At 52.5% G+C, this 16258-nt stretch overlaps 1 protein-coding gene across 5 annotated transcripts in view; it reads right to left on the minus strand.

The window, feature by feature from the left end:
• Positions 1-15472, minus strand: part of NEGR1 (neuronal growth regulator 1) — a 192322-nt gene extending 176850 nt beyond the window's left edge. For 2 of the 5 annotated variants that reach the window (XM_042031001.1, XM_042031000.1), the window contains exon 1: positions 13891-14181. In XM_042031001.1, coding sequence (XP_041886935.1) covers positions 13891-14060 — 170 coding nt within the window. In that variant the 5' untranslated portion in view covers positions 14061-14181. Of the gene's footprint in view, positions 1-13890; positions 14184-15353 lie in introns of those variants that run through there. The other 3 variants (XM_042030999.1, XM_042030997.1, XM_042030998.1) reach the window with 3 other exon arrangements.
• Positions 15473-16258: the final 786 nt, after the last annotated feature.

Consider the following 16258-nt stretch of genomic DNA (forward strand, 5'->3'; position numbering starts at 1 on the left):
TCCCCTGTTTCCCCGAGGAGCTGGAGGCTCCAGCCTGGCAGGGAGCTCTCCTTGTCCGTTCACACATGGGCTCTCCCACATTAAAGACATTCATTTACAGGGGTTATTCCTGCCTGATAACCTGGGTGTTAAGACAAATACATTATTCCTGGTGAGATGGAGAAGCTGGAAGCAGAGGAAACTCTGAAGCAGATACCAAGAGAACGGGCTGGAAAAATATTCATCACCAGGGTCTGACGAAATGTCACAGAGCAAGGTGGTGTTTCTTAAAGTACAAAGTTGTTCATTAATCAAGACTAAAAAGCCCAAAACCAGGAGTTTTCACAGAGTCACAGAATTGGTCAGGTTGGAAAAGCCCTCTCAGACCGTCGAGTCCAACATCCCCAGCACTGCCCAGGCCACCACTGCCCCGTGTCCCCAGGTGCCACATCCACACAGCTTTGAAACCCCTCCAGGGATGGGCACTGACCCTGCCCTGGGCAGCTGTGCCAGGGCTGGACAGCCCTTTCCAGGAGGAAGTTCTCATTTCCCAGGGATGTTACATGGAAAGAATCTGCAAGGTTTGGAACGAGGATGGGCAGGAGAGCCAAGAGAGGACCAAGCTGCCAAGCAGGATGGTGATGGAAAGGTCCTTTATTGGGGACTGGCAGAATGAGACAGAAGGGATTTTGTTTTCTTTCAATGGAATGTTTGAGCTCCTTGGTAGGTATCGACAAGGACAGTTCAGCAGATGAAATGAACATTTCAGTTTGCAAATCCAGGATGCAAATCTGAAACACATCTCTGTGTCATGCTCATGGAGACTGCAAGCTAAATATCCAAGAGCAGAGAGAGAGGAAATGAGGGAGTATCCATGGGGGTCCAGAAGGATCCAGAACCTCCCTGCAGGGCAAAAGTGTGGAGTAATAGGATTCTTCAAAAGGGGAAAAAATTTTTTTTAAAAAAGGAGGAATTTTATGAGGTTTACTTAAAGAATGCATTCACAGCCCTATTCATGAAACCATCCTTTGAGAACAGATGGTCCATAACCTAAATAATTTTTAGTTTAGGCTCCACTTTTGCAAGAAATCTGAAATATTCTGTTAACTGCTGTAAAAGTCTTGCCCTGGAAAGAGAAGCTGATTAAATCAATGTAGAAATAAGTTTTAAAGGATCTTGCCTGAACCCTTTTCTGCAGGGCTTGGCACCAACGTAAGGCATCCCAGCACCAGCATCATGGAAAGCAAGGAGCTGTGGCCCATTTCTGTAACACATCCACTGCGAGAAGGAAGTGCCACAGTTCTGCCAGAGCATCTGAGACGCAGTTTTCCTAAAAATATCACTTCCTGGGGAAAATGGAGCACCTGTGTAAGAAGCACCCTTAAATATTGCCTTTTCAGGTTCCCAAACCCACTTACTCAGAATATACATTGCAATATGGAGCCACATTTGCAGCCCAAGCTCTGCTGAAGTCAAAGATGATCATTAAACCACCTAAATCTTCATTTCCTTCTGCATCACACCACCAGGTCCAACAAATCTTTATGTGGAGCAAAGGCTTTTGTTATTTATAACCATTTTCAGACCATTTTTCAGTATGGATTTGAACTCACACCAATGAAGAAGATAAAATTACCTTCCTTCTTAAATAATCAAGCCAGTCTACTAATGTAAAATTAATGGCATGGAATGAAAATGTTGGGCAGTTTCAAAATAAATTAAGTGTGGAAGCAGGTTACGTTTAATCAAGCTGTCATGCAAATCAGCAGCCTCACTCGGTGAGGACTATTTAAAGAACTTCTTAGCTGGTGAAAATGTTTTTGGAACCATTACAGGAACAGTCTCCGTTTTGTTAAGGCACGGGAATGTTAAAAAGCTCCCCCAGAACAGGGTCAGAATGTCGATCCCACAGAGCATTGCTGAGAGGGAAGCACCACATCAGACTCTGGGGGCAGCCAGAGCCAATATTCCCAGAAAATCACTGAATCTGAGGTGTTACACACAGCTGCCAGAACAAAACAGGCAACCAAAAACAAAACAAAAGGAAAAAGTAAAAGCAAACAAAGACATGAAAAATACCAAACCAAAAGAAACCCCAAGCCAACCCAAACAAACAAAACAATTATATAAACACAGAATTCTTACAGGGAGAAATTCACAGAATCCCAGACTGGTTTGGGTTGGAAGGGACTTTGAAGCTCATCTCCTTCCAAACACCCCCTCCCACTGCCCAGGCTGCTCCCAGCCCCAATGTCCAGCCTGGCCTTGGGCACTGCCAGGGATCCAGGGGCAGCCCCAGCTGCTCTGGGCACCCTGTGCCAGGGCCTGCCCACCCTCCCAGGGAGGGGTTTCTCCTCCACACCCAAGCTCTTTACCAGCAGAAGTGCCTTGGGTCTTGTAACTTATCTGCTTTTAATTTATGAATAATGTGTTTTCTCCCCAAATCTGGGAGCAATTATTTTATGTTTTTGCCGTGGTGACACGTCTGTGACCCGCTCACACCAATCCTGGCACCAGGTGCTGGAGGGAAAAGGCCCCACGGCTCGGGAGGAGCAAAGAGCTCCCTGTGAGCCTCATCCCACGGGGTGCAGCGGTTCTGAGGGAACGTTTCGAGTTCAGGCTTTGATGAGTTCCAGTGCAGCTCAAGTGGCAATATAAATACTGGGTAGCTCAGGGTGCCTGGGCTCTCTAAAGATAGATCCCTGGCACGCTGGGGAGCTCGGCCACCTGCACGTTTGGCTCTCCCTGGCCTGTGGCCTCCTCTCCCAGCATCGATGTGGCTGCAGTGAGGCTCCTCCTGCCCACAGAACAACATCATTCCAGTCAGGGAAACAGCCTGACTCTGAACACTTGTAAACGCTTGGGATTTCATTCAGTAACCCTTGGAAGCTCCCCTTTGCCATGGGCTGTGCTGCCTCCTGCTATCTTTTATATCAGCCTGGTAAAGGGAACAGCAGAGGAGATGGTTTCCTGTAACCAAATTTATTGTCAATTCCAGTGTGATAGTTCTGGGCTGACTGCCCTGAAAAGCTTGATTTCTGTGAATTTCACCCATTTTTTTGATTGTGTGACTTTGCATGTTTTATACACATCCAAATCTATTTTCCAAGATTAACCAAGTGAGGGCTCAGAAGGAACATTGTTTGGAAGCATTAATGGAAATAAAGAAGTGGAATAGAAGGTTAGGGATAACTCAGTGCATTTCTTTATCTCTGTGAGGTGAGGTGGTTGTGACTCAGGGCAGAGCCAGGCCAGGCACCAAGAGTCCAGAATTGGCCGTGGGAAGGGGGCACTCAGAAGTTGTCCATGGAGCCCAGAAGGTGTTTGGGTAGCTGATCTGCCCAGTACAGCTACAATGAATCGTGAGGAGAATCCAGCACCTCACTGAGAACAGCTCAGGGTAAATATTCTGGGAGTGATGCTTGGAACTGCAGGTGCAGAAACCAACCCAACACCAAGCAAACCAAAGCTGGAGAAGGTCACTAAAGCTGAGTTTGTGAGAAATCCCGAGAATCATGGACTGATTCTTCTTTGGGTTGAAGAATTTCTTCCTAAATATCCAACCTAAATCTGCTGTCCTGCAGCTCAAAGCTGTTCCCCCTGTTCCCACAGGATGTCCTGGGATCCCCTCTGCCCCAGCCCTTCAGAGCCACCACAGACAGCACTGACCTCTCCCCTCTTACTGGGGACAATCAGCCAAAATTCCCCCCCTCCTGCCTGGTGCTCATCCACCATCTCCTCTCACAGCTGGGCTGGAAGAGGCATTTTCACTCCTGGCTCCCCAGGGAGGCTCAGCCCAGCGTGTCCAACCAGCCTGGGGCCACCCCCAGCTGCAGTGCCCCCAGATAACCTCATTATCCACATTTAATTTCCAGGCTGTGGTTTGTGTTCAGTGCTTCCACCTTCACACTACCAGAAATGTAACAGGAAGGAGGTTTATACAGGTTAAAAAAATTTCACAAACTAAATACAATAATTAAATTAATCTGAAGCTAATTTCTGACCATGTGCAGGACTCTATACTAAAAAAAATAAAAAGAGCTGTGACAAAAGCTATATTTTGCTCTCTCTTCCTCTGCTCTTTAATAGTCTCTGAATGAAAAGTCTAGTACAATTTTCTAGTCCACTTGCTCCAGCCAGGGGGAAAACTGCTCGTTGTAATTAGGCCACTTTCATAACAGATTTCCTCCTACCCCTCCTCCCGTGGATGTGACCAAGGCTCTGCACCTGGGAACTGGTGACCTCTTCCCTCACCAGTCAACTTCCCATCACCTCCCCTCCCCTGGCTTTGGTCCCTCTCCACACCTGTCCACAGGGCACGGACAGAACAGCAAAGTCTGCAGAGAAAATCTCTCCAAGAGCGTTGGGTTTGTGACCGTGGCACCCGGGCATTTTCCTGAGGGGCCACCCTGGCATGCACTGGGTGCCCTGTGTCCAGCTGGGCAGCCCCAGGACACCCTGACCCATCGGGGTGGGGCAAGGCTGGCTGAGGAGCAGGGAGTACAACAACAACTACAGACACCGAATTGTCTCACACAGCCACTGCAGGGAGCAAACAGAGCCCTCCATCCCCAGAAAACCCTTCAGATCCTTCTGGGATCCCCTGGCAGGGTGGGCAGGCCCTGGCACAGGGTGCCCAGAGCAGCTGGGGCTGCCCCTGGATCCCTGGCAGTGCCCAAGGCCAGGCTGGACATTGGGGCTGGGAGCAGCCTGGGGCAGTGGGAGGTGTCCCTGCCATGGCAGGGGTGGCACTGGATGGGCTTTGAGCTCCATCCCAACTCAGTTGCACAGTTCTGTAGGAATCAGAGACAGCCCAGTGGATTTTCAAGCACAAAGTTTTACCCACCACAAAAATACGTGAAAAAGAACCTCAGACTCACCAGCCTTTTCCCCTCACTGTTCATATCAGCATTGCAACGACATTTTTAATATTTAATTTGAGATTTACTTAACAGTCTGAACAAGAGTTACAAGAGAATTCCACACTGGAGTGGGATTGGGATGAGGAGCTTGGAGGGGATGGGTGAGTCCAATCACCAAGGCTGTGCCTGAAGTGCCAACGATGCCATTTAACAGAGAGAGAGACCTAAGGCAGCACCTGGACTGAAACATTTTCACACTTTTCTGTACAACACATGTAAAGAATGTGATTTTGCCAGTTTCCTGATTTAATTCCTAGGAGTAATTCAAAATAATTCTGATATAACACATCAAGATAAATGCATACATGCTTCTATTGAATCACCCTATAATTTTATAAATATTAGCTATTACACTGTATTAAATTTATAAGCAAAAATACTAAGTAAGAATATTATACAAATAAATGTTTTCATTGTTAGATAGGATTTTAATCTCTAAGCAACAGAATACCTGCAAAATTCCTGTATCTTTCATACCTGTCAAAGTAAACAAGCAGCTCAATTCTTCCTACTCCACAGATCCCAAAATACACCAATTTAATCTCAGTCCTCTCGAAAACCTTGATGCCCAGTTGTGCTCATTTTAAATAATTGAGTTCATCTGATCCAGCCCCCCATTAAAACCTGCTCTGTCACCATGGTCAGACAGAGAGAACTGAAATGGCTGGGTTTAGGCAGAAGGCTGGGCTTTTATTTATCTGCCTGTTCTTGCCAAGACATCCATTCTCCTCTCCACCCTTGGAACCTCATCACTGCCACTGCTCTGTCAAAGTGCTTTGGGATTTTACTAAGAATTGCATTCAACTCCTCTGAACATTCCACGTCCAGGACAACCTCACCTGGAATTCATGGCAGTGTGTTCACGCTGCTCAACCTCCTCCAGGGCTCTTTCTCAATTTCAGTCATAATTAAGCTAAAAGCATCTTCTAAATTTAAAAATCTGCTAGAACAGATCTACTCTTGAAATTTGCTTCACTTATAATCAAGAGACCCAAAAGTCCTTAGGAAATGCCTACACGAGCCAGATTTGGGGGACTGACAGGAAGACAATTCAAGACAACTTCCAGAATGGAAAAAAAAAAAAAAGGAATCCAGGAACCAGAAAACTCTTTGAAAGCTGTATCACCTCAGTGCCTGTCTTTGGTTAAAGTCAGCACCAAAGCAGCAGCAGTCCCACACCAAGCAGGGGTGCCAGAGGCAGCCCCAGCTCCCCTGGCAGGAGCCAGGGCTCCCCTGCACACTCCCAGCCAAGGGGCTCCCAGCCCCTCGGTGCAGAACAGACGGACTTTGCCATCTCCAGTGTCCTGGAAGCAGCAGAAAGGCTGCATGGAAAACCACCCACCCCTTCACCCTTGCTGAGGGCAGCTGAACCTCTGCTGCTCTCCTCCATGCTCCCGTGGGTCACAGCATGGGAGTTTTTCTCCTCTTCCCTGATAGCAGGAAGAAAACCTTGACATTTATTCAGCCAGTCTGGAGAAAATGAGAATTTCTGTATCTTAGAATCACAGAATCATTTGGGTTGGAAAGAACTCTGAGCATCAGCCATCACCTTGCTGAGCCCAGTACAGCCCATCCCTGCGGGCTTCACTCTCCACCTCACCTACACCTTTCTGGAGCCCCACGTGAGCAGCTGTGAGCCCAGCTCAGCACCAGAGGAAGGACACCCAGCCAGGCTGGCTCAGTGTCACACACCCAGGAGATGCTCCATGGACACGAGGTCTGTCAGGGGAGACTCAGGGTTAGCAAGCCCAGGGCTGGAAAAGCAGAAACTCAGGAGGCCTTGACCATCCCAGTCCTCCACTGGGAAGGGCTGAGACAAGAACTGGGGCTCCAACAGGCAGTTCCCAGCTCCCTTTGTCACTGCTCGGAGCACAGCCCTGCCCCTTCCCTGCTCTCCCACCCCCACCAGCCACAGCAGCCTCTGACCACCAGGATTTGGGTACGGAGACTCTGATCCGATGGCAGATGGCATCAGAGATAAGGTACAGCTCGTTCTGAACTGTGTCACCAGCTTTATCCCAACGTGCCACTCACCAAAGTGCCATCCTGCATTTACAGCTCGATTTTGAAACCAAGTGACACCACAATTTACTGGAGGTGAAGGTTATGGGGGAGCTCCTGTGTCAAGCTGAGCGTTTCCAGTGGGCAGCAGCAGCCACAGGGAACAGGAGAAGAGACTGAGCTCAGCCACACATCCCCCGTATTCCACTTCTCTGATGGATCATGAACCAGCTCATTCCCGTTTGGCTGTGGGACAGCCACCCCGAGGCAGTGCCCCATCCCCGAGGCAGTGTCCGGCCAGCCCTCGGCAGTGCCCCATCCCCGAGGCAGTGCCCGGCCACCCCGAGGCAGTGCCCCATCCCCGAGGCAGTGCCCGGCCACCCCGAGGCAGTGCCCCATCCCGGAGGCAGTGCCCGGCCACCCCGAGGCAGTGCCCCATCCCCGAGGCAGTGTCCAGCCACCCCTCAGCAGTGCCCCATCCCCGAGGCAGTGCCCAGCCACCCCTCAGCAGTGCCCCATCCCCGAGGCAGTGCCCAGCCAGCCCTCAGCAGTGCCCCATCCCCGAGGCAGTGCCCCATCCCCGAGGCAGTGCCCCATCCCCGAGGCAGTGCCCCGTCCCCGAGGCAGTGCCCGGCCAGCCCCCAGCAGTGCCCCATTCCCGTTTGGCTGTGGGACAGCCAGCCCTCAGCAGTGCCCGGCCAGCTCCATGCCCTGCTCCCGCAGCACTGCCCACTGCCCTGGCCTCACACGTTTGAGCCCGGGTTTCAGCTCCCTAGGAGAGCCCACTGGGATACCTCTTGGCTACCAAGAGTTCTCCAGATGAGCCAGAGAAGAAGCAGCCTAATTCCAGCACCTTTGTTCAACAGCGTGGGGCTGCTTGGCCCATGGGACCAGTCCCCTGAGATCCTTTCCCTGGGACATCAGCTGCACTCAGCTCTTGCACATGGTGACAAGAAGAAAGTCATTAAGTCTCTGTTTTCTCCTCAAAAAAACAGCCCTTTGGAACAAATCCCAGTTTTCATCTCTTACTGACTCCTTGTTTTGTTAGTTCCTCTGCAGAACAGCTGAAACATTCACCATTATTTAAAATGATAAATTATTTTAATTTACGCTGACTTTATTTATTATTGCTGCACAGACAAGAGGCAAGTGCCATAATGTGCTTGTTTAATAATTGGCAGGGATTGGGAACGGGAAATTCTTATGCAAACAACAACTTCATTCACTGGGGGTGTGCACAGGAGCCTGCACGTCCCATGGTCACATTTCAGGAATGAAGCTCCATGGAGCTGAAGGATTTATGACCCCAAACTGCACCAGAATATCAAGAGTATGGAAGTCAAGAAAGGAACCTTTTGAAGTCACAAAGGAAAGAAGGGAACTTTTCTGTTTATTACACTCTCCACAGACACAACTGCCCACGTTCACAGCTGCACCCAGCACCGGGCATGCACTGGGGGCACTGCAATGCTGGGATGCACAGAGTATCCCAAAATTCCAATTGCTGCATAAACTCCTTATCCACCTGCTCTTCCTGCTGCAGAGCTTCCTTTCCAAATGCTCAGCTCTCAGTAACACCAATGACAATGGATGGATGTTTGACAGATGTGTCACCAGTTTTCCAGGACACCATCACTCCCTAGGCAAAGACTCTCAGCTATGAAGCTGCCCCTGGTGTCAGCCCCACAGCCGGGACCCCTAAAGGGCCCTGCTTTACAAAACCGATGGCAGATGGGCTTCTCCCCCCTGAACCACCCTGAACATTCCCTTGAGCAGAGCCACTGCAGAGAACAAGGAGAATCCCCTGTGTTCCTACAGGAGTGAAGGAGACAACTCCCAGCTGGGAAAGTCGTGTTCAACAGGCAGGGAGAGCTGTGATCCCCAGGAGCTGGAGGGAGCCACATGGAGCCCTGAGTCAGGGCCCAGAATGTACAGAACAGCCTGTCCTGGCACTGCCCTGGCACTGCCCCAGCCCCACGGCCAGGGCACACGGTCCCTCTGGGGGCACAGCGTCACACTCCCCATGTTTGGGGCAGCAGTGGTCCCAGACATCAAGAGCCATGAGGACACCGAGAGCTGCTCCTCCCATTCCTCCAATGGGAACTTCTCCCACAAGCAGAAGAACTTAGGAAGAGAAGAAGTTGAGAAACTCGAAGAGCAGACACCAAAAAAGGCAGAGTTTCAGAGCAGCCACTTCCCGTGTGCCCAAACCTTTGCACAGCAGTAAAACAGCCCTGGGCAGGGCTGGGCTGCAGGCACAGCCCATCCAGCCTCACCTGGGGCTCATCCAGGTGTTTGGTGCCAGCCCCAGGTGTCCACAGCAGGGGACAGTGCCACTGCCCACAACACGGACCTGGAACTCTCCAAGGTGCACGGAAGCAGCCAAGCCGCACATAAAGGATTTCCAACTCAGCAAACAAACCAAAAAGCCCCAAATCTCCTGATCTATGACCAAAAAAAGGCGTTTTCCTACAATCACCCCTCTCAGGTGACCACTGGCTGCCCCAGCCTCAGACAACACTCACCCCAGGTGGCCAAAGGGACCACTGTGGCCAAACACACGTGGCTGCACTTCACTGACCTGCTGGCCCAGAACTGACCCCTGGATTTCCAAGCCAGGTTCAACAAGAACCCACCCTCTCTGTGACCACAGCTGGACACCGATATCTGCTGGACAGCTCCCCCTGCTCCTTACTGCCAGACTTCAGGAGCCCGGGCGCAGGGACTCCAGCTCAAGGTTTAACCCTTTGCAGTGAAGAACCCACAATATTTTACAGACTGCAGAGCACACATTCCCTAAACTCCTCTATAATCATCTGCTGGTAAAAAGATCTTCTGCTTTTTTAACAACCATGACAACTTCTAAAGCCCAATTTGCTGCGCTGACACAACGTAAAGGTACGATAACGGTACTCTCACTTAGACTTGTTTTCATTATCCGTGAGTTTTGAGGAAAACAAAACACACGATAAAAACCCTTACTTGCTAGAAAAACCCTTTTGATCATTTTCAGCTTTGCACATTCCGATCTCCAGGGGGATTTGGGTTCCAAATTGCAGGCGGGGTCGGCAGGCACTGCTGACACATCGCTGTCCCCCGGGTCAGGTAAAGCCAAGAGAGCCCCATGCACACATCGGCCGTGCCCGCAGCAGCTCCACCACGGCGGGAAAAGGGGAATCCTTATTTTTCCACAGCAGCAGAAATGCCTCCTGCTGCCATCCTGAGGTGAGCTCTCCCCTGTCCTCCCCACATCCCCGGGAAGGGGGGAGCAGCCCCCTCCCAGGAGAAGGCAGCCTCTGTTTGCCCCGAGTGTCCAGCCCTGCTCCCGGGGCAGGGAGGGAGGTGACACGGGAGGTGACACGGGAGGTGACCCAGGGGGTGACACGGGAGGTGACCCAGGAGGTGGTGACAGGGGCTGCCCCTGCCGGCTCCCTGCCAAGGGCTCTGCATTTGTCACCTCTCCTGAAACACTCCTCTCCCGAAATTGCTGCTTGTGCTGTCAGCGAGATGGATTTGCTGAAACACAGGGTGATCCCTCTCCGAACAGGGGATCTTGTAAAGGGTCATGGGAGAAGCCTGGTTCTGGAAATACAGCCTGGCTCCTGAATTGCTACCAGCCTGCAACGCAGCAATTTATTCCTTTAATAAAATCATGGGTTTAGGACTTGCTCTCTCTTTCCTCGTGTGTTCTCATGAAATCTTAACCGGCTGCCTGGGAAGAATATAGAAAGGCTGCTGGATGGAATTCTGCTGCTGAAAAGTAGCAGCTTCCCAAAATTGTTCTGCTGTGCAAAACAACTGCGTTACTGACAGAATTCCTTAGAACTTCAACAAACACAAACAGTGCTGGGACTGTGGGGATCCCTCTGAAACCAAACAAAAGGGACCAGGCTTTAATTACTGAGGCTGCAGAAATAACTCATCACAGACAGAACTCCTCGGCTAAGGAGGGATTTTCTTTAAGATCCCCATCCTGTACCAAAACAGGTGCCCAGTGACATCCTTGGCAAGCTTTCTCTTCCATCAGTCCCTCGGGAAGGGACACCTGGGCACTGTGACTCTGCCAGCGTCGGGGAGTGCTGGCCTGGGAGGCCACGGGAGAATCCCAGCACCCCTGTGCCACCTGGGCAGCAGCAAAGCACCATCCAGCCCCACCTTGGGCCTGGGGAGGACACCCACCCCTCGGGGGGACGTGAGGGTGAGGGGTGGGGGTCTGGCTGAGCAAGAGCAGCACACAGGGAGTGATGCTCCAGGGTGCCAGGGAGGGAATGGTCCTCACAGTGTTGCTGCTGCAGCACTAGGAAAATGCTGTGTGTTTGATCCAAAATTGGTTAATTACACTGATATATGAATTAACTATTTAAAATGGGGGAGCTGGACTACTTATTTTACTTTATGCCAGCACACAGAGGCTTTTCCTGGAAGTCGTCAGCATTCCAAGGAGCCTTTATTCCTGATCCTCAGGCAAGACAACGAAACCTTGATGTGGGAGCTGAGGCCAGGGCCCGGCTCACCCACCGTGGTCCCGGACTCATCGAGAGGCACTCTGTGCCTTCTCCCCTGGTATTCCAGCACAAACGAGGACTCCTGAGGAAAAGTTTGTCCTCATTTCCACCGGGGCAGCCCCGTTAACCCCTCAGGGCACGGGCTGATGTGACCAGCTGCAGCCAGAGCCCCACTCGGGGTGTGAGCCCCACTCGGGGTGTGCGCCCCAGCGAGGGCACCCGCAGGCCCTGGCTCGGGCTGGCTCAGCCCCCAGCCCATAAATCACCCTGGGCTCCTCGCAGCCACGGCAGAGCCGTCCCTACCCCACTGCCACGGTGTCACCAGGAGCCGGCCGCACCCACGGACGGGGGACTCCGAAGCCATGGCTGGCAAAGGGCAGCTGAGCCCAGAGCAGGGACGGGGGGGAATCAACGCGTGCCGGCCACAGGGAGCCCACGGCCACCGGGAGCCCACGGCCACCTGGCCATGAGCGCCTGGAACGACGGAGCACAGCCAACTTTGGGTGCTGCGAGGCACAGCCACTGGAAGAGCTGGATTCATGTGGCTCCAGAGCTTGGAGGAACAAACTCTTTTTTCAGCACCCAAATGGCTTTTTTCAGCTCGCTGGAGTTTGTATTTAAATAAGAGCCAATTTCCAATACTGCCAATACCTACAGCCATTATTTTAGTGTACATTGGGAGATATTTACAATACAAGCACCCAGCGAGGGACAGCCTCAGAGGAGCAGAGACGATGGGCAGGGAGAGACCCGGGATGAGGAGCCTGAGGCTGCTGCTCTCTGTTTTTCTCCCCCTGTGATCCTGCATCTCCCCTTTCAAGTTACCAGCTTAAAACAGGATAACCCCAGGTTTAAAGCAAGCCTGCCGAGGGCACGGGAAATGAAAGGAGTTAACCAGAGGGCACGAGGAAGGAGACCCAGCTGCAGCACACAACATTCCAGCATCCCATCGCTCACCCCGGGGCTCGGCAGCGCTGCCAGCGTTTCCTGTAGCAGCCTCTCTTTACAAAACACACACTGGCCCTCCCCAGTGAGACCCGAGCGATGCTTCCAGCCTAGAGCTCCCATTTCATTTATGTAACCCACCCAGCTGCACCAGCACCGGGCTCCAAACACAGCCTGAGGCCTGGCAGCCCGGATGTGTTCCAGCTGAACCCCCCAGGAGGTAACCTTGGGAGCAATCACACCGTTTTTTAATAACACGGTTTTAAATGTATTTAGATACTTAGAGCGTTTAATAGTGGCTGAGTATGTCTTAACAGCCTGTGAACCCACCAAGTTACTTTCTCTGCAACCTTTAAACCTGAAACAGTACAAATAAACCACTTTTAAATTATTATTTCCTTTGATTCTCCATTTGTGCCACAGAAAGCACGAGGACCTGAGCACGTCTCAAAATACAGAGGATAATTGAGGTACACATAAAAACCACTTGTCAGCTGCCCTACATAGACATCTACTGTATTTTCAGGAGCTACTACAACAGGAGCAGCCTAAAAGCACTTGCAAATCCCTACCGAAAATGCCTCATGCAGCATTTTACAGCACGCTGCTGGATCATTAAAAATGCTTATGGATAAAATGCATTGAAACCTGGAGATTTCCCTGACAGCCCAACAAAAAATAATAACAGCCAGAGACTTCATAGCTGGGAAGTGCTGCTAATTAAATCAGAGGTTTCTCACCAGCCAGGAGCTTCAACCAACTGCAATCGTATTCCAGAGAAGGAGAAAATGGGGGGATTTGAACTACAGTAGGATCAAGGCAAAAGTACAACACATGGATAAAAAGTTAGAGTGGGGGCTGGGGAATAATCAAATCAAGGCAGAGGATTGCCGAACACAAACCAGAACGAAAGGTTCGAGTCGATTGTGGTGTCTGACTGCTGGTAAATAAATTTTGCTCCAGCCAAGAGATGAGGAGATACGGGAGCACAGGGTCCATCAGGAGAGGCAGGAACAGAGCCACGGGAAGCACAAAAATCTCCTCGTGGCATGGAGCCAGTACTCCAATCATTGAGAAACACAGAAATATGTATCAAAATAAATAATACCGATGCTAATGCTCCTGGCAGGGTGCAATCGTCCTCTCCCTGCCACAGCCCCACGCCGCTCGTTCTGCAGAGCCCCCAAACTGCTGCTGGAAGCCAAAACTGCATCATTTCACCCCAACAACCCATTTCTGAACTTCCAGCAACAGCCAGGGCTTCTTAAATAGAGTTTAAAAAGGGGAAACCGCAGAACAAAACCCCCCCGAGGGCCGGCGAGCGGCCCGGAGCTGCAGGGATGCGGGTACCGGGTGGCGCTGGGGACAACTTCCCGCATCACCGGGGCACCCCGCGGGCAGCCCTGGGGCCGAGCGCCGCCGCAGCGTCCCCGAGAGGGGCCAGGGGCTCCGGCGGAGCCTCGGGCATCTCGGGGATGCTGCTGCAGCAGCGGCGACGCTCCGCGCTCGCATCCCTCCCGCCCGCGATCGCCTCCTACCTCAGCACCGCCGTGTCCCCTTTCCTGACCACCAGATTGTCCACGGCAGAGCCCGGGAAGTCTCCGCCCGGCGCAGCGAATCTCCCGGGAGGAAGGAACCAGCAAAGGCCGAGGAAAACGATCGCCAGCCACTGGTGGGAGCCCCCGGCGCTCCGCACCAGCGGCACCATCTCCGCTCCGCGCCGGCCCCGGCAGCGGAGAGCGAGCGCTGCTGCTCCCGGGAAGGGCGGCCCGGGCTCGGCGGCGGCGGTCGGGCACCGGCGGAGCGCGGCTGCTCCCGGGCGGCCGCCGCAGCATCCAGCGAGGAGGGCAGCGCGCCCGCTCTGCGCGGCGGCTCCGCGGCGGCGGCGGGCGGTCCCCGCTGCCAGCCCGTTGCCACGCAGCCGTCGCCTTGGCAACCGGCCCGGCGGCGAGGGATGCTCGGCCCCTTCTGCCGGGCTTCCCGCTCCGCCCTCCCGGCATCCCGGCCCACGGGCACCCCCGTGCCAGCCTCCCGCCGTGCCGCATCCCGATCCTCGTCCCGGCTCCTCGTCCCGCTCTCCCCACAGAATATTTAATGGAAGTCGGCCACTTTGCCAAAAGCCAGCGCAGAGTCACAGCCCGTGCTGAGGCAGCAGCGCTGGAAACGGCACCAGCAGCCCCAGTCAGGGGCCACTGGGACATGCTGGAAGCTCCAGACCTTTCTGGAACAGAGGGTCGGGCCACTCTGGTACCTCCATTTCCTAACATTCTACCTAGGAAAAAAAGACTCTAGGCTAGAGACCTTCACCAAAGAGCAAATAAACCACTGACAGGTTATTTCCCCAAATTCTACCAGGAAAGCCAGAGAACCTTACCAAGGAGAAAGAAAAATCACCAACGGATTATTTCCTAAAACTCTCCCAAGACATTCAGAGGTCTTCACCAAGGAGCTAAAACCCACTGATCTGTTATTTCCCAGAATTCTACCAGGGCATCCAGAGCCCTTTGCCAAGGACCTAAAATCCACTGATAGAGTCTTCCAGGATATTTAGAAGCCTTCACCAAGGAGCAAAAACCCATTGCCGGATTATTTCCCAAAATTCTACCAGGACAGCCAGAAACCTTCACACCAAGAAGTGATAAACCATCTATATTTTTCCCCAAATTTCTCACAGGGCATGTGGAAACCCTCCCTGGCAGATTCTACCAGGGCATCAAGAGCCTTTCACCAAGGAACATAAATCCACTGACAGATTATTTCACAAAATTCTGCTGGGACACCTAGAGGCCTTCAAAGAGGAGCAAAAAACCCCCTGACAGAGGAACTCCCTGTAGCAGCCAGGAATGAGCAGCCTCTGTCCCCCCAGGGGTCTTCTCCAACGCACACACAAACCCCTGCCAGACTGGCAAACACGTGGAGCGGGGAGCTCTGTTTGCTCCCTGTGTTTACCCAAACTCCCCCATTCCAGGTTAAACACTCAGCACCAGACCCCCGGCTGCACCTTGCTGGGCTCAGCCTGGATCCCTGCAGGAATTGCTCTCCTCCATAGCTCCAGAGAAGTTGCGTAAGCGCCGCTGTGGAACAGGAATTCCAGGAGTACTCCATGGGGCCGCTCCGAACATTCCCACAGCGACTCGGGCACATCTGGCCCACGCAATGTCACCGCTGTCCCTCCCGCAGCCCCGCCGCCCGTGCTGCCAGCCCCAGCCCCACATGTGCCACGCTGGCTCCCTCTCATCCGCTGCCAGGGTGCGGATCCCTCCGTGCACCGGCCTTCCCCACCCACAGTTTGCATCAGAAGGATTTGAGAGTAGAATGTTCCAATTAAAAAAAATCTTTAATAATCAGGATGCTTCTACCGCTCACTTTCGGTAAAGCCCGATCCCTGTTCCTGGAAGCTTCTTCCTTCGTTACCACATCCCGTGAGACCTTCCCAGCTGCCAGAAGAAATCTGAGTGTACACAAAAGGGAATTCTTCCCCTTCTTCTGCGGCACACGATGCTACAGAGTTTCCTTGATAAGGAAGGAGAAGGGGAAGAGAGGGATTGGCTCCCTCACGGTGGCACTGCCTGGAACACAGAGCTGCCTTTTAATGTTAAGCACAAGTGCCCAGTGACACAACTCCTGTGTCACACACGCAGCTGCCACAGCCTGCACTGCCCAGCCCTCGGAACACGGCCGCAGGAGCTTCTCACAAGCACAAGTTGAGCATGAAGTATCAAAAATATCATTAGGAACGCTTCCATGCCATTGGGAATGAGCTGGCCACAGGATACTGGGTGCTCTCACCAACACCGAGTTGTTCATAGCAGGTGGAGCAGCCCCACCCCTCACCCTGCCACCACCACCCACTCTGAGATTCACTGTGACCTCCCCCAGCGCCTTTCCAGACCCAGGAGCTTCTCG

The sequence above is a fragment of the Corvus kubaryi genome, unplaced genomic scaffold, assembly GCF_017639235.1.
Source record: "Corvus kubaryi isolate FWS band 111438036 unplaced genomic scaffold, C.kubaryi_AGA036_p1.0 37334, whole genome shotgun sequence".
Taxonomy (NCBI): Eukaryota; Metazoa; Chordata; class Aves; order Passeriformes; family Corvidae; genus Corvus; species Corvus kubaryi.